The sequence below is a fragment of the Muscardinus avellanarius genome (genome assembly GCF_963383645.1).
Source record: "Muscardinus avellanarius genome assembly, chromosome: 8".
In the NCBI taxonomy this organism is placed as follows: Eukaryota; Metazoa; Chordata; class Mammalia; order Rodentia; family Gliridae; genus Muscardinus; species Muscardinus avellanarius.
In genome coordinates this window covers 109763037-109787822 of record NC_137794.1, presented here as the reverse complement: position 1 = coordinate 109787822, position 24786 = coordinate 109763037, and the positions used below count along the sequence as shown (strand labels likewise).

The window sequence follows — 24786 nt, the reverse complement described above, 5'->3', positions numbered from 1 at the left end:
GGTCCTCCTGGTCCGGTCATCAGCAGGGTGGCAGGGACACACTCGCCAGCTGACAACGTACGGCACTTCCTGGATTGTCTGCGGTGGGGGCACTGAGCTATGCACTCTCACACTCTCAGATTCATTATCCTGCAACCACAGCCTGCACACCCGAGGCCCTGCTGTCATCAACTGAGCCAGCCAGACGCAGGCCAGCCCTGATGAGCGAACACAGACAGGTACACGGTCCTAATGGTAGAAAAACCGTCAACGAGAAGAGGAGACGACAGCAGGTGTGCCTGAGCAAATCAACGTGGCGAATGCCTGTCCGTGGTGGTGCATGCCTATAATCCCCATACATGGGAGACTGAGACTGGAGTATCGCAGGTTCAGAACCAACCTCAACCTCTTACTGAGACCTTGTTTTATTTTAATTTATTATTATTATTATTTTTTTTTTTTTGGTGCTGGGGATGGAACCCAGGGGCTTTCTGCCTCCAGGATACACTCCCAGACCTATTTCATATTTTATTTGGAAACAAGGTCTCACTAAATTGCTGAGAGCCTCACTAAGTAGCTGAGGCTGGCTTCGAATCTGTGCGATCCTCCTGTCTCAGCCTCCCAAGTACTGGGATTACAAGTGTGCACCACCACACTTGGCTGAGACTCTGTTTAAAAAAAAAACAGGGCTGGGGGGAGTAGCTTGGCAGTAGAATGCCCTAGGTTCAATTCAAAGAACCATAGGTGCGTGCACAAAATAGGGCTGGGTGTAGCTCAGATGTAGAAATCTCCTGGGTTCAATCCCCAGTACCACAAAAATAAATAAATAAAAATGTTTAAAAACTGTACCCGAAAGAATCCCTTAGCCTAATAGAACTGTCGAATCATTTTATTGAATCCCCAACTGAGTCCTGAGACATTTAAGCAGAGCTAATTCAGCACGTAGAAACGTGGGCACAAGCTGGGCATGGAGGTGCACGCTTGTCATCCCAGGACTTGGGAGGCCGAGACAGGAGGATCGCAGGTTTGCGACCAGCCTCAGCTACTTAGTGAGGCTCTGCAACTCAGCGAGGCCCTCTTTAAAAATAAAGAATTTTAAAAAGTAGGAATGGAGGTGGAGCTAGAAGGTAGAATGCCCCTGGGTTCAATCCCCAGTACCACACACACACACACACACACAGTGCTAGCACACACTTGAGGAGCTGTTGGGCTATCTGTGATTTTAAAAGATTAGAAGGATAAAACGCCTCCACCCTAAACCACGTGAGGACCAAGGCTCTTTGCACGGAATCCTGTTTCCTCTGAGCTGGAGCTCCGTCCATCGCCTCCTCCTGCAGAATCAGATGTTACATAAGCGATAATTCCACGAGAGCTTCTGTCTACCGCAATCCCGGGGTGAAGATGGAAAACGGCCGACTGCTCTCGCTGCCGACGACAGAGGCAAGTGGATCCTGAAGCTCTGTCCCCTGTAGGGTCCACGCAGGGCGCATGGCTCGTAGCAACCAAAGGAAGCCTCAGCACTTCTCGGATGAGCACGTCAGAACCGGATACAAAGCTTCTTGGAACATCGCATGAGCTCAGTGGGCTACCGTTCTTAAGTTCTCAGGTAGAATTATGACTTGCTCCTTTCAAGCTTTTCGATGGATGAAACATAAATGCATCTCAAAAGGGGAAGCCCGGGTTGGTGGAGAGAGCTGGCGCTGCAGAGTCAGGAGGCCTGGCCTCCCCCGGCCGCCCCACCAGCTGGAATGGTCAGTGCCAAGCACCTGGGCATGCCCGGTTCCCGCCTCCACCGCAGGGCCTTGAACCCCACCAGTGCTAGCACCGAGAAGAAAAATAATTGTTGAGAAGCACTTTGCAAACTCCAGCACACACGTGTTCAGTGATAAAGGGAATGTAGGGTCGCGTGTGGTGGCACTCACCTGTAATCCTAGTACCTGGGAGGTTGAGACAGGAGGATCGCAGGTTCAAAGCCAGCCTCAGCAGCTTAGTGAGACGCTCTTTGAAAACTAATGCTCGGTGTGGTGGCGCATACTTGTAATACCAGCATTTGGGAGGCTGAGACAGGAGGATTGCGGGTCACAGACAATCTCCGCTGCTTAGTGAGGCTCTCTGCAGCTCAGTGAGATCCTGTTTCAAAATAAAAAAATCGGACTCTGGGCCCCAGGCAGAACTGCGAGTAGCACGCCAGACCCCTGGAGAAACCAGGCCCAGTAAGACGCTGGGTTCTGGGCGGGGGTCGCGGGCGGGGCACGCCAGATGGGGCCCGGGTCGCGGGACTCTGGGCCCCGGCCGAACTGCGCGTAGCACGCCAGACCCCTGGAGAAACCGGACCCAGTAAGACGCTGGGTTCTGGGCGGGGGTCGCGGGCTGGGCACGCCAGATGGGGCCCGGGTTGCGGGACTCTGGGCTCTGGCCGAACTGCGCATAGCACGCCAGACCCCTGGAGAAACCAGACCCAGTAAGACGCTGGGTTCTGGGCGGGGGTCACGGGCTGGGCACGCCAGATGGGGCCCGGGTCGTGGGACTCTGGGCCCCAGGCAGAACTGCGAGTAGCACGCCAGACCCCTGGAGAAACCAGGCCCAGTAAGATGCTGGGTTCTGGGCGGGGGTCGAGCACAGGGCACGCCAGCTGGGACCCAGGGGCCCGGATCGCGGGACTCTGGGTCCCGGCCGAACTGCGAGTAGCACGTCAGACCCCTGGAGAAACCGGGCCCAGAACAGAAAAAGATAAAGAAAAACATCGGAGAGGTGGTAAGAAAGCCATCATGGATGCCAGGACACTGGAGATGCAGAAAAAACTTATCTAAATGCACTGGAACTTATGGAAAAATTCGCCGTGAAAGAGGACTGCTATTTCTCTATATTGTTAAGAATCTCAGACATCACATATAAGGAGAGAGTTTAGCGGAGACCAAGGAGAAATGCGGTGTTGAAAGAGTTCTTCGCTATGGTGGTGGAGACTTGTATTCAGGAGAAGCAGAAACCGGATCTTACCAACTTTATTTTTTTGGAGAAATTACACCAAATGTCGAATGCTACCATCACGCATGCTTAGGAACACTGGACAACATTCAGAGTGGAAAAAGAGCCTGGGAAGGATTTGAAACGGTGGAGGCAGTGGCAATGCCAGTGGCCAATATTCGGGGGAGGCAGAGATCTGATACATTACAACTGGAACCTTTGAAATAATAACCACAGAGACAGTGATCGGAACCTGCTGAGGGGTTAGGCGGGCGCCGGGGCCAGTGGCCGACATCGGAGCTTGCTGTGAGGCAAGGCCACTACTGAGGCCTCCGTGGCCGGGATTGGAACCTGCAGAGGGGTTAGACCGATGCTGGGGCCAGCGAGGCCGGCATTGGAGCCTGCCATGATGCAAGGCTTGTGCTAGGGCCTCCGAGGTCGGGTCCGGAACTTGCTGAGGGGTTAGGCCGGTGCTGGGGTCAGCGAGGCCGGCATCGGAGCCTGCCGTGAGGCAAGGCCAGTGTTGGGGCCCCCGAGGACGGGACCAGAGCCTGCTGAGGGGTTAGGCCGGTGCTGGGGCCACCAAGGCCGGCATCGGAGCCTGCCTTGAGGCAAGGCCGGTACTGGGGCCTCCGAGGCCAGGATAAGAGCCTGCCGAGGGGTTAGGCTGGTGCTGGGGCTAGCGAGGCCGGCATCGGAGCCTGCCATGAGGCAAGGCCGGTACTGGGACCTCCGAGGCCGGGATAAGAGCCTGCCAAGGGGTTAGGCCGGTGCTGGGGCCAGCGAGGCCGGCATCGGAGCCTGCCGAGGGGTTAGGCCGGTGCTGGGGCCAGCGAGGCCGGCATCGGAGCCTGCCTTGAGGCAAGGCCGGTACTGGCGCCTCGAGGCCAGGATAAGAGCCTGCCGAGGGGTTAGGCCGCTGCTGGGGCCAGTGAGGCCGGCATCGGAGCCTGCCGTGAGGCAAGGCCGGTACTGGGGCCTCCGAGGCCAGGATAAGAGCCTGCCGAGGGGTTAGGCCGGTGCTGGGGCCAGCGAGGCCGGCATCGGAGCCTGCCTTGAGGCAAGGCTGGTACTGGGGCCTCGAGGCCAGGATAAGAGCCTGCCGAGGGGTTAGGCTGCTGCTGGGGCCAGCGAGGCCGGCATCGTAGCCTGCCGTGAGGCAAGGCCGGTACTGGGGCCGCCAAGGCCAGGATAAGAGCTTGCCGAGGGGTTAGGCCGGTGCTGGGGCCAGCGAGGCCGGCATCGGAGCCTGCCGTGAGGCAAGGCCGGTACTGGGGCCTCCGAGGCCAGGATAAGAGCCTGCTGAGGGGTTAGGCCGGTGCTGGGGCCAGCGAGGCCGGCATTGGAGCCTGCCTTGAGGCATGACCAGTGCTGGGGCCTCCGAGGCCGGGATCGGAGCCTGCCAAGGGGTTAGGCCGGTGCTGGGGCCAGCGAGGCCGGCATCGGAGCCTGCCGTGAGGCAAGGCCGGTACTGGGGTCTCCGAGGCCAGGATAAGAGCCTGCCGAGGGGTTAGGCCAGTGCTGGGGCCAGTGAGGCCGGCATCGGAGCCTGCCTTGAGGCAAGGCCGGTACTGGGGCCTCCGAGGCCAGGATAAGAGCCTGCCGAGGGGTTAGGCCGGTGCTGGGGCCAGCGAGGCCGGCATCGGAGCCTGCCGTGAGGCATGACCAGTGCTGGGGCCTCCGTGGCCGGGATCGGAGCATGCCAAGGGGTTAGGCCGGTGCTGGGGCCAGCGAGGCCGGCATCGGAGCCTGCCGTGAGGCAAGGCCGGTACTGGGGCCTCCGAGGCCAGGATATGAGCCTGCCTAGGGGTTAGGCCGGTGCTGGGGCCAGCGAGGCCGGCATCGGAGCCTGCCTTGAGGCATGACCAGTGCTGGGGCCTCCGAGGCCGGGATCGGAGCCTGCCGAGGGATTAGGCCGGTGCTGGGGCCAGCTAGGCCGGCATCGGAGCTTGCCTTGAGGCAAGGCCGGTACTGGGGCCTCTGAGGCCAGGATAAGAGCCTGCCAAGGGGTTAAGTCGGTGCTGGGGCCAGTGAGGCCGTCATCGGAGCCTGCTGTGAGACATTACCAGTGTTGGGGCCTCCAAGGTTGGGACCAAAGCCAGCTTAGGGGTTTGACCGGTTCAGGGGCCAGCGAGACCAGAACTGGGTTCTCCCATGAGGCAAGGCCGCTGCTTGAGCCAGCGAGGTCTGGATCAGTCCACTGAGTAGCCAGGCCACTACTGGGACCATCAAGAGTGGGATTGGTACTTGCAACGCAGCATGCACAGAGAAATATCGCAGAAAATATAAATCAGACGCTTCTCTTAATCAGCAATAACTAGGAGGAAAAGGGCAACAGGAAGAGGTTGAGCTATAGAAAGGGCCCTATAGTGAAGCAACTAATGTGACCAATCAGAGGGTATGTAATACTGGAGGACGGAGCCTCTTTAAAACGCAGGAGGTACATAAACAAATGTATCAAAGTAAATCACCAAAGAAGTGTGGGACGGAGGGAGGGGGAGGGAATGGGACGGGGGCTGGAGGAGGGCTAATTGGATGATGTGTGCTTGTATATCCTCTCAAGTCTTGTACTCCAATGTGATTGATATATGACTACAATGCACCAATTTAAAAAATAAATTAATTAAAAAAAATAATAAAAGGCATGAGGTTGTATCTCAAAAAAAATAAAAAATAAAAAAAAACAAAATAAAAAAATCAGCCGGGCGTGGTGGCGCACGCTCGTCATCCCCGCGCTTGGGAGGCAGAGACAGGAGGATCGCGCAGGTTCGAAGCCAGCCGCGCACACGCTGGCTTAGGAGACCCTGTTTCCATATAAAAATGTAAAAATAGGTCTGGGAGTGTAGCCCGGAGGTAGAAGGGCTTCCAGGAACCCCAGTACCACCAAAAAAAATAAATAAATAAAAAATAAATAAAAAAATAAAAATAGGGCTGGTGGTGCCTCTCGGAGGTAGAATGCCCCTGTGTTGCATCCCCAGTACCGCAAAAAATATTTTTAAAAATTAAAACTAAAATAGGGTTGGGGTTGTAGCTCAGAGGTAGAATACCCCTGGGTTCAATCTCCAGTACCACAAATAATAATAATAATAAAAATAATAATAATAATAATGTAATACTGTGAATGGAGGATCCTACCAGAAAGATTGTGTGTGTGTGTGTGTGTGTGTGTGTGTGTGTGTGTGTGTGTGTGTGTTACTAGAGACCGGACCCAGGGGCATTCCACCTTGGAGCCACACTCCTAGCCCTATTTTTATTTTTAAATTTTGAAACAGAATCTAGTAGGTTGCTGAGAGTGTCACTAAGCTGCGGAGGCTGTCCTCAAACTTACGATTCTCTTGACTCAGCCTACCAAGTACTGGGATTCCAGGCAGGCGCCGCCACATTCGGCTCCAGAAAGATATTTCGACTTCATTGCTATCACCAAGCAGCGAGCCAAGCAGGCAAGTTGGGCTGCACCGTGTTGGGCATCCTTAGCACCAGCACCTGCAGGTGGGCAAGCTAAGGCACCTGCGCTTTATGCTCCCAGAAAATCAGCATGACCTCGCTGCCGTTGCTTAAGGTACGGTCACATCCAACCGGCAAGACGTGGCAAGGCGATCTGCCTGGTCACAGCCTTGGACTACCTGAACAAGCACATCTGTGCCCGGCTCTCGCCAACCAGGGCCCTGATGGCAAGAAGCCTCCAGAGGCCCCTGGTGGCTCCAGAGCTGCGAAACCTTCAGAGGAGCTGACTGTTGTAGGCCTGAGAGCGGCCTGGCTGCCTTGTGCTAAGCGGGGCCGGCTCTCGGGACTTCCCAGAGGAACCGTCCTGCACCAGCGTGCAGCTGGAACTCCTTTGGCAGCCGGGCGTGGTGGCTCACGCGTGTAATCACAGTACTTGAGAGACGGAGACAGGAGGATCACAGGTCCAAGGACAGCCTCAGCAAGTAGAAAGACTCTCACCAACCTAGCGAGACCCCGTTTCCAAATTTAAAAAATCGGTCCTGGGGTTTAACTCGGAGGTAGACTGCCTCTGGGTTCAATTCTCAGTAACACACACACACACACACACACACACACACACACACACACACACCTTCGGCTTCAAATAATCTTACATCTAAGATGCTCTGCAGTTACAAAGCAAAACAGCAGGGGAGAGAGGGTGCCCGCGACTCAGCTGATCTGATTGCAATATCCTCACAGGAAAAAAAGCCTGATCGCGGTGATTAATCCTCGGTAACTATGAGAGGAGCCAGAGAATCAAGATGAAGACAAAGAAATGGCTTCATCGGGCTGCCAGCAGCACCTCTTGCAAAACACGGCCAACCGTTCCTTTCCTAACCTCAGAGAAGGCCCTCTGTGTCACAGCAGGGCCCGTCGCAGGCCCGCGCTGGGTGAAACATGCGGCAGGTGCATGGGTGTTTCCAGCTCTACAGGTGCACCTGAGTTTGGTGACCCCAAATGAGAAGAGCCTGCAGCAGTGTGCTCTGAAGTTTAATGTGAGTTGTGTCCTCTAAACATGGGGGTGTGCTCAGGCCCTGAGCAGAGACTGCAAGAGGGGGGCTGGGTCCGCAATGTCAGGGCGGGGTGGGCACCGTGGTGAACCCATGACCCTTTTTTTTTATTTTTTGGTGGTACTGGGGTTCCTGGAAGCCCTTCTACTTCCGGGCTACACTCCCAGACCTATTTTTATATTTTTATTTGGAAACAGGGTCTCTTAAGCCAGTGCGGCTGGCTTCGAACCCGCGTGATCCTCCTGTCTCTGCCTCCCAAGCATGGGGATTACAAGCGTGCGCCACCACGCCTGGCTTCCATGACCCTTTTTAAATTTTTCTTTTGGTACTGGGAATTGAGCCCAGGCGCCTTCTACCTCTAAGCCACACCCAATCCTTGACTTTTGTTTAGAAACAGGGTCTCACTAGGTTGCTGGGAGTCTTGCTACATTGCTGAGGCTGGCCTTGGACCTGTGATCCTCCTAGCTCAGACTCCCAAGTACTAAGATTACAGGTGTGCAGCACCACATCTGGCCCATGGCCCATTTTCAGGCATTAAAATAATAAATATTAAACACTGTGCATGCCCCAAAGCCATGGCCGTGACGCCTGGTTCATTATGGCTCACTAGTCAATGTGATGAGATTCCACAGTGGCTGACGGAGCTGTCCCTAAGGCCTCTGCTCCAGGAGGTGTGTAGACACCGCTGTGGATCAACCCAGCCTCCCGCACAGATCTAAGAAAAGGACGCACGTTATCCCAGGACCGCGAGAGGGCACAGCGACAAGCACTTGTCTGTAGCCTGGCCTCAGCCTGGGGGTCTACGGAGGAGGCTGTAAGAGCAGCTTGTGAAGTGCCACAGGCCGGACACCCAGGATCTGGAAGGCCAGAGAAACAGCCAGGCCCACGAGCATCGCTGTGGGGACAGAGTGACACTCAAAAAGTAGCCGGCCTTCCAAAACCCCAGACCCACCTCCACAAGAAAGGCCCTGAGTTAGGCAAGGAAGATGCAGGTTGGCAGGAAGGGATACGGGCAGAATAGAAGAAGATGTAGGAAAAAATAATTTTCTCTGTGTATATGGAAGTGTGGACTGAACCCAGGGACATTCTCTCTCTGAGCGGCAGCCCATCCCTATTTTTTTTTTTTTTTTTTGACACAAGGGTTAGAATTCAAGAGCCTTCTACCTTCAAGCTACACCCCCTTTTTTGTTTTTGCAGTACTGGAGATGGAACCCAGGGGTATTCTACCTCTGAGCTACACCCCAGCCCTGTTTTGTTTTTGTTTGTTTTTTGTGGTACTGGGGTTCCTGGAAACCATTCTACCTCCGGGCTATACTCCCAGACACCTATTTTTTATATTTTTATTTGGAAACAGGGTCTCTTAAGCCAGCACGGCTGGCTTCAAACCTGCGCAATCCTCCTGTCTCTGCCTCCCAGGCACAGGGATTACAAGTGTGCGCCACCACACCAGCTCTGTTTTTTGATTCTTTATTTTGAAACCAGGTCTCACTAAGTTGTGAAGGGCCTCACTAAAGTAGCTGAGGCTGTCCTCGAACCATGATCCTCCTGTATCAGCCTCCCAAATGCTGGGACCACAAGCGTGCACCACCACGACCGGCTGTTTTTTATTTTGAAACAGGGTCTTGTTAAGTTGCTGAGGCCCTGAACCTGTGATCCTTCCCTATTAGCCTCCCGGGTACTGGGATCGCAGGCCTGTGCAGGGCTCCTGGCTAGATGTAGGAAATTAACAACCAAAGTGTGGCGAGGCTGACTGGGTAGAGATGCTTTCCACAAAAGGAAGACATGAAAGGCTGAGGAAGATGAAGGTGGGCGAGGCCGGGCCCAGGCGCGAAGCCGCGACTCACCAGAACGGACTTCAGTAGCCACGGTGTGGGCCCAGCCAGGTGTCTGTCAACAGACGAACCAATGAAGAAAACGTGGTGCGAGGCCACAGTGGAATCTGACTTGGCCATAAAGAACAAAATATGTCATTTCAGAAAAACGGATGGAACTAGAGGATATTACGCTAGGTAAGATCGGCCGCCTTAGAAGGCCAAAGGGCCTGTGTTTTCTCTCACATGTGGAGGCTACAATGAAAATAGGAGACAAAAGAGGCTTCGGTCAATGAGGAGGACGGCCAGGAGCATTGTGGGAGGGCGGGGAGGGGAGCGAGGCTGGAGGGAGGGACCAGTGCAAAGGGCATCGTGGTCGTGTACGGATGTACTAGTAGTGGTCTACTGTGCACGGGGAGGGGGTGGGATTTAGAGTGACAGGTGCCGCGTGGTGAGCGAATCGCTCCTGATCTCACTGCGATGGATCTTGTGGCGCAGTAACAGTAGAGAGTGCAGACGCAGGGCAGCGTCCTGTGTGCTGAGGTTCATAAGCACAAAAGGCAAAGATAAAAGCACAAGGCACAAAGAGGTGTTTTTAAAGTTATTCTCAAAGAAGCTAGGGCAGATGGCATAGAAGAATAAACGAAATAACCAGATGTCATGGAAGAAATTGTTAACTGGGTTAAAAAAAAAACAGGCAAACTCAAAGGGCTGGACAATCTGTTCAAAAGAATCTTCCCTGCTTCATAAAAAATCAGTGTGGAAGCTGGTGGCGCACACCTGTAATCCCAGTATGCGGGAGGCTGAGACAGGCGGATCACAGAATTAGGACGGCCTCAGAAACTTAGTTAGACTCTCAGCAACCTAGGGAGACCCTGCTTCAAAATGAGAAATAAAATAGGTCTGGTGGTATAGCTCAGCAGTAGAATGCCATTGAGTTCAATCCCTAGTAACAGCCACACACACACACACACACACACACACACACACACACACCTTTCCCAGGTCCCAGCATGTGAGACTGTAAGAATGTCAAGTATTCTAAAGTTTCACAGAGCCTTCTGCTTGATTTAGTCCTTAAATAGGGTGGCGGCCCATCGTGGACGGAGCTGGGGAGAGGACGGAAGCTGCGAGCCAGCGGCCCCGTACATTAGCTCTCCCGCAACACTGCCCGTGTTAATGCACGCGGAGTAATGCAATTCTCTTTGGTATTTTGAAAAACATCCTTATTTCAAAATAAGGAAGCTGAGGTTTTGGAAGCGACACTGTGTTCTCAGAGGGTCAAGTTACAATACCTGGCACCGTGCCCTCTGGGGTGGAGGCTTCTACACGAGGGCAGCTTCCCGGGAGACTGCCCAGTCCCGTCGCCATGCTTTGATTTTTAGCTTACAGCGAATCATTAGAGGAAGAAGAACTGCTGAGAGACCCCGTGCCTTACCAGGCAAGGCTTATCATTAGATCTCAAGTCTATAGCAAGAAGGCTGTTGGATCTTTCTAGAGATGGCTTGGAATCCCTCTCTGCTGTCCCGAGGGCCCAGGTCTGCACCAACACCTGCGCTGAATGAAAACCTTGCTTTGCTTTCCATTCAAGGCAAGAAAACCTGAACGGTGCAGGCTCCAGCCAGCCAAACAAACGAGGTGACTGGTTGCAGCCGCGGCAACCCTGTTATGGGAGGGAGGCGTGCGACGCATGAGTAAAGAATCCACCAAACCACTGCCCCCTTCGGCTGAACGACTGACATACATTAAGGCTTGTGAAGGGGCAGGAAAGTAAGTCGATTCATGCCGGGTTTCCAGGGAAGACAGCCCGCCTGATTTGGGAAGAAAGAAACCCTGGCCACCATCCTCACACCGCATAGATGCGTCTAGAAATCTCTGTCCCTGGGGCTCTCACTTATCTGTAGCAATTTTTTGTGTGTGTGGTACTGGAAGTTGAAACTAGGCATATTCTACTTCTGAGCTATACCCCAGACCTATTTTATTTTTTTATATAGGGTCTCACTGAGTTGCTGAGGGCCTCACTAAGTTGCAGAGGCTGGCCTTGACCCTGTGATCCTCTTGTCTCAGCCTCCCAAGTGCTGGGATTACAGGCGTGTGCACCATGCTTGGCATCTGTAGCAATATTTAGAAGCCATTTACAGGCCTCTGATTACACCTGCCTCCCTCTCCTCCCTTCTCATAGGTTCTGTGATGTCCTTGTGCATGGACTATCCCCTGACTGACAGATGCCCTTCTTGTGTTTCCAAGGAACCCAGGACCTGACTTGCCCATTCTTGCTTTGAACAATAGGAGTCCAAGGCAAATACATCAACATTTTCAAAATGGGTAGTTCAAAATATCAATGCTGTGTTAAGTTTTCTTTAAGAACCTCACCACCCAAAGGTTAAAGTAAAAGTAGATTCGGTGTATCACTAAGAGAAAGCAAATCCATTTCTTTTTTTTTCCCCTTTATGGTACGTGTGTGTGTGTGTGTGTGTGTGTGAGAGAGAGAGAGAGAGAGAGAGAGACAGACAGACAGACAGACAGACAGACAGACAGACACAGAGAGAGACACAGAGAGAAAGAGAATGTGAGTTTGGGTTTTCTTTCTTTTTTTGTGTGTGTGGTCCTGGGGATGGAACCCAGGGGCCTCTACCTCCAGGCTTTGCCCCAGACCTATTTTACATTTTATTTGGAAACAGGGTCTCACTAAGTTGCTGAGAGCCTCACTAAGTAGGTGAGGCTGGCTTCGAACCTGTGAGATCCTCCTGTCTCAGCCTCCCAAGCATGAGGATTACAGCGTGTGCCATCATGCCTGGCTTTGGATTTTTGTGTTTTACTAGGAATTGAACGCAGAGGCATTCTACCTCTGAGCCACACCTCTGGCCCTCTTTAATTTTTGTTCTTTCACTAGGTTATGAGTCTCACTAAGTTGCTGCCTCAGCCTCCCAAATATTTGGGATTATAGGTATAAACTATTATGCTATCATGCTTCGTGCTATCACGCTTTTTTGTTTCTTCAAAATACTGGGGAATAAAAGGACTGGCGACACTCCCAGCCCTTTTTATTTTTGGTTTTGAGACAGGAATTCACTAAGTTGCCCACGCTTGCCTCTAACCTGCCATCCTCCTGCCTCTGCCTTCAAAGAAGCCAGGATTACAGGTGTGTAGCACCATGCCCAACGCAAATTAATTTTTTTGAATAGCAAATATAGGCCTGCTTGCCTCCTTCCAAAAGGCCTCATTGGAGTAGACATGGAGGCACATATCAGTAATCCTAATACTGAGAGGCCAAGACAGAAAGATTGCAGGTTCAAAGCCAGTCTCAGCAACTTAGCAAGATCCTGTCTCAAAATAAAAAATAAAAATTAAAAGGGCTGAGAGTATAGCTTGGAGATAGAATAAGACCCCCAGTAACACACACACACACACACACACACACACACACACACACGCACACTCTCCTTAGACGCTGCACAGGGTGACTGGAACCGTCTCTACATCATTGTTCACTTTGACTGAAGAGGATAAATTATAAATTAAGCTTTAAGAAAACTAAGGCAACTTCCGGGAAGATGGCGACCAAGAAAAGCAGCGTTTACGAGCCCTGCTAAAACTCAATCTCTATTCCCACAAAATCAGCACTTTTCATAGCCAGAAAACACTAGCAACAGAAAAATAAAAAATGTAAACACAAGGGACAGATAAAAATAGACTAGAACAATCAGAGACCAGAAAAGAAATCAAGCCTGCAATGAGGCAGTGGAGCCACGCCGGCACCATCTTCCTTCACAGCACCAGGATCCAGAGAGGAAAGGTAAACAAGGAGCTGAAGTGAGCATTTGGGTGTAATTCAGCAGTTCTTTCAGCGCAAAGAACGCCTAAAACTCCCAGTGGTCAAGCTCATCATGCCTTCCAGGGACTCAGAACGGAGCTCAAAACCAGAAAAGAAATATGCCAGCCTCACAGCCAAGGGTGTGGCAGCAGTACCATATTGCCAGCAGCACCAGCCTCACGGCTGAGGGCATGGCAGTGGCGCCATATTGCCAGCAGTGACAGCAAATTCACCGCGCCCTATGACAGCTCCTGATCAGCGCGCACAATAACCGTGAGTGAAATTGCAGCCCCTAAAGGAAAAATCCCTGTACTGAACTCCCAGGGAATTGTACATTTTTGATAATCTTCTTGGGTCTGAGATTTTGCAGTCCAAACCAGTGAAGAAGTAGCAGTGGCAGAGATACCACACCCTAGTCGCAGCTCCCCGTGGGAAAACGCTCAGCCTGGCACCCCCACGGTCTCGCGCAGCCTTGATTAACTCCCTGGGTCTGAGACTTTGTGATACAACCCAGTGAAGGAGTAGCAGTGGCAGAGATTACCACAGACTCGAGATACAGAGCACCCTAAGTGAAGTCATAGTGATCCAGGGAAGGCACAAACTTCTGAAATCATGGGAAAGAGGAACAACAATAGAGCAATGAATGCCCACAACCCCATATTATCAGAACCTGATAACACAGAAATTCAGAGATCTCCAGAAGATCAAATCAGGAATATAACTGTAGAAATAATACAGGACCTTCGAAAAAAATTTAGAGAGAGTCTAAAAGATATAGGATGTAATCATTGAGGTAAAAGCCTCAATTCAAAGTATAAACAATCAATTAGACCACATGGAGAATAGAATCTCGCTCCTAGAAGATGATCACTCCAAAAACAAATGCATAATTTATGACTTAGAAAAAAAAATCAGACAGCAGGAATCTGACATTGAAGAAATATGGGCCCATTTTAAGAGAGCTTGCCGAGACCGCCCACTTACTCTCGGCATCTGCGTGTGAAAAACCCCACGTAGTCATATTGGCGATTAGCCCCGAGAGAGAGGGTGTCGTCTCTGGCCAAAACTCCTCTACTCTTAGATATTCTTTCATAACTATTATTCTTTTGGTAATGATTCTTTTAACTCTCCACACGAATTGCTCCGGTGGTGTAAGATCAGGACTGTGAGAGAAACTGAGTCCGTGAAAAATAAACTTTCTGGTAAACGTCCTCGGCTTTGTTCAAATGGTAATAAAAATTTAGTTAGAATTCAGATGCAGTGGCAGCATTCCAGTATCTTTGACCTTCATTAGCCAAGGGCTGAAAGGAATCTTGACCTTTGCACCTAGTAATAGCGCTGCCTGGAGAAAGAGCGACACCACCCAGTTAATAAGCATATCGTTTGAGGAAAAGTACTCAGCTGCTAGAGAAGTATATTTGACAACTAAATCTAAAAACTTCATGTTATTTCTTGGTGTTTACCTGCTAAACTGTGTTATGAGTTTGCTTAAGCTTTTAGACAGCAGATTGTATTGCAGAAAAAATCCAGCAGACATTCATCGAAATAAAGCTGGAATCTCGCACTTCGTCCCCCATTCAGCTCAAGGAGGTTTCTAGATAGAGAAGGACATTGGACTAAGCCCTAGGAATAAAAGTTCCGAAAGGGTTAAAGAAAACTCTTAAAAACTGGACTCCTCAAGTGATTTTGGGTGACTTTTGTTCTTCTGGAATTAGCCCACTAAAAGCTTCTGCAGCTGCAAGGCCAAAGGGGCTGAATTGGAGCACAAGACCCACCTGGGGTCATGGGACTGATTTCAATCACAAAGACCTGTGATATCACAGGCCTTACTTTTGTCTTGTTCAGGGTTGGTAATCTGCATGTGTATATCTCTATTGTACCTTGGGTGTTTTGTACTTTTTTACTAGAGAATCACTGGGAGATGGGAATATATAAAAAATCTTGTGTCTATAATAAAGTGTTCGATTGCACAAGAAGCATTAATCCATGTCAGGTTCTTTTCAGAAGCGCTGCTAATAGGAACTTATAGAAATTTATTTCCTAGAAGGGAAAGAATTGCTGCAGATAAGAATCTGCAGTACGTCACCCTATCCTTCCCCATCTTTTCTGAGATTCTCGATCGCGAGTGGACTCGCGCCCCAATCCCCGACTGAGTTGGTTTACGGCAGAGCTAACCTAAGAATAATCGGAATAAAGGAGGGAAAAGAAGGTGAAACCAAAGGGATCAATAATCTCTTCAAAGCTGGGCATGGTGGCGCATGCTTGTAATCCCTGTGCTTGGGAGGTGGAGACAGGAGCATCGCGCAGTTTTGAAGCCAGCCGCGCTGGCATAAGAGACCCTGTTTCAAAAATATAAAATAGGTCTGGGAGTGTAGCCCAGAGGTAGAAAGGCTTCCAGGAACCCCAGTACCACAAAATAATAATAATAATAATAATAATAATAATAATAATAATAATAATCTCTTCAAAGAAATAATAGCAGAAAATTTTCCAAACATAGAGCAAGAGGTCTATACACAGGTCCAGAAAACTTAGAGAACTCCCTTTAGACAGAATCAGAGAAAAGGTTCCCCACGCCACATAATTGTCAAAATGACCAATGTGGAAGCCAAGCAGAGAATCTTAAAGGCAACAAAAACAAAGGGCCAAGTGACATTCAGAGACAAACCAATTAGAATCACTCCAGACTTCCCAAACCAAGTCATGAAAGCCAGAAGGGAGTAACATATTCCAAACTCTGAAAGAAAACAACTTCCAGCCAAAAATTTTCTACCCAGCACAACTATCTATCAAATTGTTTTTTTTTTATTGGTGCACTGTATTCATACATCTTAGTGGGATACAAACTTTTGTAGACATACATGCACACATCGCCCAGTCAGCCCCCACCCGATCCCCACCCCATTCTCTCCCCATCCCTCCTTCCCATGCTTGGCTTAGTGGTTGACATCTAGTATTATAGCAATTTATCCAAAATTAAAATTGATAGTCTCACATAACAGTTTCATTTGTCTGATACCAAGCTTTTGATGACTTAAAGATAACATTTCAATATTTCTTTTTGCTTTCTTTCTTACCAGAGAATATTTTTTTCTATTTTTTTAAGGGGAAACTATCATATATTTATATATTTATTTTTCAGAAAAAAATCTATCCTAATATGGAATATGGATTCTAGATACCCAAAACGATCTTGAAAAAGAACAAAGCTAGAAGATATATATTTTCTTATTTCAAACCATATAAAGCTACAATAATTGAAACAGTGTAGTATTGTTCTAACGGCAGATATATAAACCATTGGAGTTAAATACAAGCCTAGAGCTAAATTCTTCCCTATATTGTCAAGTTATTTTTGACAAGGTTTCCACAAACATTTGGTGGTGGAAATAATAATCTTTTAACTAAACATTGTTAAAAAATAATAATTACATGGAAAAGAATAAAATTGGACCCTTACCTAACACCATATACAAATATTAACTCAAAATAGATAAAAGACCTAAATATAAATCTTAATACTATAAACTTTTAGAAGAAAATCTGGGTCATAAAACCTCACAACATTGAAATTGGCAGTGATTTCTTGGATGTGATTTCAATGGCACAGGCAACAGAAGAGTATACAAACTCCCTAAAAAATAAAACAAAAAAATTGTATATCCAAAGACAATGTAAACAGAGTTAAAAGTTACTAATAGAATTGGATAAAATATTTCCAAATGCTATATCTGAAGGTATATTAATATTCCAACTAGAAATCCTAAAAATAAACAACAATAAAGGCAAACATTACAATATAGAGATAGGTAAAAGACTAACATAAATAATGAATCTCCACAGATAACCAATCTTGGTTGTCTGTTGGATGGAAAATCTTGTTTCTCTGGTTCTGGTGTGTGTTACCTATTTCTTCTTTGTAGTTAATCTCTTTGAGTATTTTCTCTAGCGCTGGTTTTGAAGACATAAATTCCTTCAGTTTCTGTTTGTCATGGAAGCTTCTTATTTCTCCATCTAATTTGATAGAAAGTTTTGCTGGGTAGGAAATTTTTGGCTGGAAGTTGTTTTCTTTCAGAGTTTGGAATATGTTACTCCAAGCCCTTCTGGCTCTCATGACTTGGTTTGGGAAGTCTGGAGTGATTCTAATTGGTTTGTCTCTGAATGTCACTTGGCCCTTTGTTTTTGTTGCCTTTAAGATTCTCTGCTTGGCTTCCACATTGGTCATTTTGACAATTATGTGGCGTGGGGATCCTCTTCTCCGATCCTGTCTAAAGGGAGTTCTATAAGTTTCCTGGATCTGTGTATCAACCTCTTGCTCTATGTTTGTAAAATTTTCTGCTATTACTTCCTTGAAGAGATTGTTGATCCCTTTGGTTTTACTTTCTTTTCCCTCCTCTATTCCAATTATTCTTAGGTTAGCTCTCTTATAATGGGCCCATATTTCTTCAATGTCAGATTTCTGCTGTTGGATATTTTTTTCTAGATTAGAAACTATGCGTTCATTTTTGGAATGATCATCTTCTAATAGCGAGATTCTGTTCTCCATGTGGTCTAATCGGTTGTTGTGCTTTGAATTGAGGCCTTTACTTCATTAATTGCATCCTTTATCTCTTTTTGGCTCTCTCTGAATTCTTTTCGAAGCACCTCTATTATTTCTACAGTTATTTTCCTGATTTGATCTTCTAGAAATCTCTGATTTTCTGTTTTATCGGGTTCTGATGTTGTGGGGTTGTGGGCATTCATTGCTCCAGTGTTATTCCTCTTTCCCATGATTTTGGAAGTTTGTGCCTTCTCTGGGTTCTTCCCTTGGGTCACTACGACTTCACTTAAGGTGCTCTGGATCTTGAGTCTGTAGTATCTCAGACCCCACTACTCCTTTACTGGGTTGTATCACAGAGTCTCTGACCCAGGGAGTCGATAGAGGCTGCTTTAGACTATGGGGGGTGCCAGGTTGCACGTTCTCCTATGGTGTGACATCTCTGCCACCGCCCCTCCCCCACTGGGTCAAGTCCCAGGGAGTACAGTACTGGGATTTCTTCTCTGTGGCCCGCAATTTGACTCACTGTTCTTGAGTACGCAAATGTAGCTGTACTGGCCTCGGCGAATTTGCTGCTGCTGCCGCCGGTGACAATATGGCGCCGCTGCTACGCCCTCGGCCGTGAGGCTGGCGTATTTCTTCTTGGTTTTGAGTTCCACTCTGAGTCCCAGCAGCGTGTGCTGAGCTCAGCCACTGGGAGCTTTAGATGGTCCCTGCGCCGAAAGATCCCGCCTGGCTGTTCCGCAGCGGCTCACCTCGGCTTGCTGTAGCCGTCCCGTGAATTCGCCGCTGCTGCCGGCAGTATGGCGCTGCTGCCGTGTCCTTGGGCGTGAGGCCGGTGTATCTCCTCTGTGGCTCTGAGCTCTGTTCTCAGTCCGCTTTCTCTCTGGAGCCTGGTGATTTTTTTGTTTCTCTGGTGATGGTGTTTTCTGGCTATGAAAGGCGCTGATTTTGTGGTAATGGAGATTGGTTGTTAGCGGGGCTCTTAAGCCCCACTTTTCTCGGTCACCATCTTCCTGGAAGTCCTATCTATCAAATTAGATGGGGAAATAAGAAGCTTCCATGACAAACAGAAACTGAAGGAATTTATGTCTTCAAAACCAGCGCTAGAGAAAATACTCAAAGAAATTAACTACAAAGAAGAAATATGTAATACACACCCGAACCAGAGAAACAAGATTTTCCACCCAGCAGAGAACTAAGATTGGTTATCTTTGGAGATTCATTATTTATTTTAATATTTTACATATTTCTAAATTGTATTGTTTGCTTTTATTGTTGCTAATTTTTAGGATTTCTATTTGGAATACTAATATACCCTCAGACATAGCATTTGGAAATATTTTATCCCATTCTATCAGTAACTTTTAACTCTGTTTACATTGTCTTTGGATGTACAATATTTTATATTTTAGGAAGTTTGTTTATTATTTTTTTTTGGTCTGTGCCTTTGAAATCATATCCAAGAAATCACTGCCAATTTCAATGTTGAGAAGTTTGATGACCCAGGTTTTCTTCTAAAAGTTTATAGTCTTAAGATTTACATTTAGGTCTTTTATCTATTTTGAGTTAATATTTGTATATGGTGTTAGGTAAGGGTCCAATTTTATTCTTTTTCATGTAATTATTATTTTTCAACAATATTTAGTGAAAATATTATTTCCTTCACCAAATGTTCGTGGAAACCTTATGAAAAATAAAGTGACCATATATGAAATAATTTATTTCTAGGCTTTTTATTTAACTCTACTGGTTTATATATCTGCCTTTATAAAAGTACTACACTGTTTCAATTAGTAGCTTTATAAGGTTTGAAATCAGAAAATGTACATCTTCTATCTTTGTTCTTTTTGAAATTGTTTTGGGTATATAGAGTTCATATTTCATGTTAGGATAGATTTTTTCCGAAAAATAAATAAATAAATGTATGATAGTTTCACCTTAAAAAAAAAAAAAGAAAAAATATCCTCTGGTAAGAAGGAAAGCAAAAAGAAATATTGAAATGTTACCTCTAAGTCATCAAAAGCTTGTTATCAGACAAATGAATGTTATGTGAGATTACCATTGTTAATTTTGGATAAATTACTCTAATACTAGATGTAAACCACTAAGCCAAGCATGGGAAGGAGGGATGGGGAGGGAACGGGGTGGGGACTGGGTAGGGGCTGACTGGGTGATGTGTGCATGTATGTCTACACAAATTTTTTATCCCATTATGATATATGAATACAGTGCACCAATAAAAAATTTAAAAAGAAAAAGAAAACAAAAAGAAAACTAAGGCACTCCACAAGAAATCCAACCTTAACCCCTGGTTAATCCACCATTAGCCATTAGGAACTTCTGTAAATTAAAAGAAACCATCTTTTTCTCTGTGTGTGTGGTACTGGGGATGGAACCCACGGGCATTCCCCGAGCTACATGCCCAGCCCTATTGTTTCTTCCTTAATTTGAAACAGGGTCTCACTGAGTTGCAGAGGGCCTCACTAAGTAGCTGAGGCTGTCCGTGAACCGCGATCCTCCTGTCTCAGCCTCCGAGTGCTGGGATTGCAGCGTGCGCCACCACGCCTCGGCTCAGAAGAAACCCTTTACCCAGTGAGTTTTAGAAGTAACTCCTAAGCTGGGCACCCAGCTGCGCTTTAGGTCGGGGCGGTGGTCGCGGCGCGCTCACCTGTCCTCGAAGCACACGGTGCACCTCCAGGCGCGGCCCCGGCGCAGGCACACGCGGCAGTCCGTGCACACGCGGTGGCTGCAGCCCTGGCACACGGCGCCGCGGCCCCGCAGCAGCCCCAGGGCGCGCTGGCAGCGGGCGCAGCTCTGCTCCGCGTACTCCCGGCTGGCGCGCTTCGCCCCGCGCCACCGCAGCTGCTGCAGCTGCGTCTTCAGTGTCCTGGGGGAGGCAAGAGAGAGAGACGAAAGAGGATGGAGGAGGCTGCGGCCCAGCCCGGCCCGGCCAGGCGGCCTGAGCGGCTCCCGCCCACCTTGGGGCCAGGGGTCCTGGGCTGTGAGGGGGGCCAAGCTTGCCAGCAGGGCAAGGCACAGGCAGCGCCTAGCGGAGGAGGGAGAGGCTAAGTTTATTCTCCTTTTTTTGTGCTCAAGAACAGCAGAGGGTTTTCACTCTAGCAGGCGAGGCAGCAAGGGTCTCCAACCAGACACCGCTGCGGCTCACCGCTGTTGGTGGAAGTTACCTGATACAAACATTATCTATTTATCACTCGTGTGCGTGTGTGAGTGCGTGTGCGCGTGTTACTGGGAACTGAACCCAGAGGCATCCTACCTCCAAGCTACAGCCCCAGATCTTATTTCTTATTTTCTTATTTGGAATTAGGATCTCACTAGGTTGCTGACAGCCTGAGTTGCTGAGGCTGTCTGTCCTTGAACAGTGATTGTCCAGTCTCAGCCTCCCAAGTACCAGGATTACAAGCCTGTGCCACCAACGCAGTTTTCCAATAATATTATTTGACTGATATGTGTGTGCTTTGCTTACTTTTTATGTTTTATGTTTTATTTACTTTGGTATTGGGGATTGAACCCAGGGGCTTTCTACCTCCAAGCTATACCCCCAGCCCTTTTTACTTTGAAACAGGGTCTCTCTGTGTTGCTGAAGCTGGCCTCAAACTTATGATCTTCCTGTCTCAGCCTCTCAAGTACCGGGATCACGGATGTACACAACCACACCCAGCTTGCTACATTTTTGGTTTTTTGTTTGTTTTTTTCTCTGTGTGTGTGCGCGCGCGCGTGCATGTGTACGTTACTGAGGATAGAACCCAGAGGCATTCCACCTCTTAACTACACCCCAGTCCAATTTTATTTTTATTTTGAAGCAGGGTCTTGCTAAGTTGCTAAGGCTGGCTTTGAACCTCCGTGATCCTCCTGTCTCTGCCTCCCAAGCGCGAGGATTACAAGCGTGCGCCACCACGCCCGGCTATCCCTCTATTTTCTAACATAAACTTCCTCCAGCTGTGTCCATGTTACTGGATACTGTATATTCAAAATGATGTCTCCAAATCATTGAAAGATCTTTAATCACTGAAGAAAATTCCATTTTCATCAGTGCATTATGGTTTCTACTGGAAGAAGGCTTACCAGTACACGCCGAGCACTTCGAAAGAGCAAGGGAGGACGGGAAGAGAACGGTGGACCTTCCAGTGACCAGAAAACATGTCCCTCACTCCTCAAGCACTTGGTGATGCAGTTTCATACTGTGTATTTTTCCTTTTTGGCAGACTTACCTAAGAGTTCTGCCATTAGAAACAAAACAACACCAAAAAAAAAAAAACCTTTCTATTTTTCTGTGTGCTTGGGATTGAACCCAGGGCCTTGTGCATGCCAAGCACGCCCTCTTCTATCACCGTGCTCCACACCCAGCCCGCTGGCTTATTTTCAAAACCTTATGTCCTCCATAAACATTGATTCACAAACACCAGCGTGTTTAAAGATGGATCTTGCTAGCTAACAATGGACAGTTTTGATTCCACTGAGCACTGCCTTATTGAATGTTACTGCCTATCAAACAGCCCCAGCACAGGAAAGAAACTCCGTGTTGACAGGCACTGGGGGAACAGGCCGAGCAGGTTCATGTCCTAAGCTCCCTGCTTCCTCAACCACCAGGGAAACAAAAGTGGCAGGAAAAAGAGGGCCACAGACCCCATCACATCCGCCGTCTCTACGAGCTTTTCTGCGCCTCTGGGTACACCGAGTAAACCCAGTAGGAAAACTCTTAACGCAAAGTCCGAAAGCATCCCTTGAAGTCAACGGGCCGCAAACGTCTCCAAAGGCGGCACTCGCATGAACTACAAGTGCAGCCTCCCGTCCCCCTGGCCAGCTTTCAAGCTTGGTTTCCTAGCGACCACAATCTCCCCCAACCCCTCGCCTTCATCCAGACCCTCTCCTCAGTGAGAAGCCCAGCAGTGAGCTAGCAGCAGGTAAGCAGGTAGCAAAGAGCCCAATGTAGCAGGTTCCAGACAGAAGGCCAAATCGCCCAAGCACAGCCCCGGTGCGGACGGCCTCTCACCTGACCCTTTCCTCCTCCCTGCTCTGAACAGCCTGGTCGCGGTACAGAACCTGCAGAACCACCTCGCACTCCGAGTCCTTGAGGAAATCCAGAGTCACTTCCTGGGCCATGTCCTCTTTCTCTCCTTCCACCCGATTTGGGAGCGTTTCACTGTCCACGAAGAAGAGCGCCGGGATCCAGCTGCAAGCCCACGTTCTAGAAAGAGCCCCTCTCGGATTTCACTGGCGATGGCCCTGCTGCCGCTCTTGAGTCCTTAACTGGGTCATACTCCCCAGGAGAAGCCAGCTCCCGGCGGGCGGCGGTGGCACCTGGGAGTGTCTTCACCCGCTCCTGCCTCTGACATCCGCCTGAGACGGGCGCAGATCTCTTTTCTGAGGTTTTGCCAGAGATTGTTATAAATTATGCATGCCTCCAAGCAGATAATTTCTGCAAAGCAGAAGCAGCCCCCGATCTGAGGAAATGTACAGATAGCAGTGAGAAGTCTAGCATTGATTTATAGAAGATAACTCGTCCTTTAAATGTTTCCAGTCCAGCAGAAACGACAATTAAAAGTACGGCTTCTTCAGTATCTGTAGGAAAGACCAAAAGGAAAAAAAAGTATTATTTTTCTAGCTTCAGTAATTCTATACCATTACTTCAGAGAAGGCCAAATGTTCTACGCACAGATCTTTCCTTTTTTACAGTGGTGTTGGTGTGAATTTTAAATAAAATTTAAATTTTATTAAATGAGATTTCTTATATTCAAAACTTCCCAAAGCTAGCAAACGTGGATTTTCCTAACATGAATTCTGTGTTTTCAGTGGCCAGAGGTACAGAGGTCTGCTTACAGTCCTATGCCACTTAGCAACAGGATAAGTTCTGAAAAACGCACCCTTAGCCAATATTGTGGGGCAAGCCATAGAGCTCACCAATTTAATCAATTCAGGGCAATCTAGCCCACTACACACCTAGGCCATTGGAACATGCGCCCTAGGCTACCTGGAATATGTGTGTATTGGTACGGCCTCCTGCTCCTAAGCTCATCATGAACAAAACCACACAGATAGATCAAGGACCAGAGGAAATTATACTACCAAAAGGTGCAGTAAAGAAGATGGACGGAGCTGCGCGTGGTGGGCACGCTTGTCATCCCAGCATTTGGAAGGCTGAGACCGGAGGATCGCGGTTCGCAGACAGCCTCAGCTACTTAGGCCCTCTGCAACTCAGTGAGACCCTGTCTCAAAATAAAAAATAAAAAAAAAAGGGCAGGAGGTGTAGCTCAGAGGTCGAATGCCCCTGGGTTCCATCCCCAGACCCACACACAAAAAACAATAAAATAAAATAAAATAAAGAAGATGGACGGCGGGGCGTGGGGACACACACCTGTAATTCTAGTACTTGGGAGGCTGAGACTGGAAGGTCGCAGGTTTGAGACCAACCTCAGCAATTTAGCTAGGTCCTAGCAATTTAGTGAGACCCCATTTCAAAATAAAAAATAAAATAGGACTGGGGATGTAGCTCAGCGGTAGAATACCCTTGAGTTCAATCCCCAGTACCAAAAAAAGGATGGATGGGGCTGTGTCTGTTTGTTTGTCTGTTTGTTTGTCTGTTTGTTTGTTTCTACCTTCGAGCCACCTCTTAACCCTTTTATTTTTTCTTTTGAAACAGGGTCTTGCTAAGTTGCTGAGGCTGGACTCAAACCTGCGATCATCCTGTCTCAGCCTCCCAAGTACTGAGATTAGAGGCATGGGCCACCACACCCAGCACTATAGTAAGCTTTTTTTTTTTTTTTTAATGAACAGAAGGTAAACACTAAAAGAACAATAAAGGTGTAATGAATGCATAAGTCAGTAACAGTCATTTACCATCAAGTATCACATACTGTATAGAATTGCATCTGAGATATATATATATAGTTTTTTTTTTTTCAGTACTAGGGGCATTCTACTTCCAAGCGACACCCCAGCCCTATTTTTTTACTCTTCATTTTGAAGCAGGGTGTCACTGAGTTGCAAAGTGCCCACTAAGTAGCTGAGGCTGTCTGCAAACCACAACCCTCCTGTCTCGGCCTCCCAAATGCTGGGATTACAAACATGCGCCACCACTCCCCGTTTGTATCTGCTATATTTCCATATGACTGGCAGAGCAGGAGCTGTGCTTACCAACCTCACCACAAACACACGAGTAACATG

The 24786-nt window shown here is 48.3% G+C and overlaps 1 protein-coding gene across 3 annotated transcripts in view; it reads right to left on the bottom strand.

Annotated features, from left to right (window-relative positions):
* The window catches only part of SYTL3 (synaptotagmin like 3), a gene marked incomplete at both ends in the record, with an annotated part of 78271 nt that extends 55449 nt beyond the window's left edge, over nucleotides 1-22822 (bottom strand). For 2 of the 3 annotated variants that reach the window (XM_080699898.1, XM_080699899.1), the window contains 2 exons: nucleotides 20273-20491; nucleotides 22616-22725. In XM_080699898.1, the coding sequence (XP_080556024.1) occupies nucleotides 20273-20491; nucleotides 22616-22725 (329 nt within the window). Of the gene's footprint in view, nucleotides 1-20272; nucleotides 20492-22615 lie in introns of all 3 variants that reach the window. The other variant, XM_080699900.1, reaches the window with a different exon arrangement.
* Between the last annotated feature and the right edge of the window lie 1964 nt (nucleotides 22823-24786).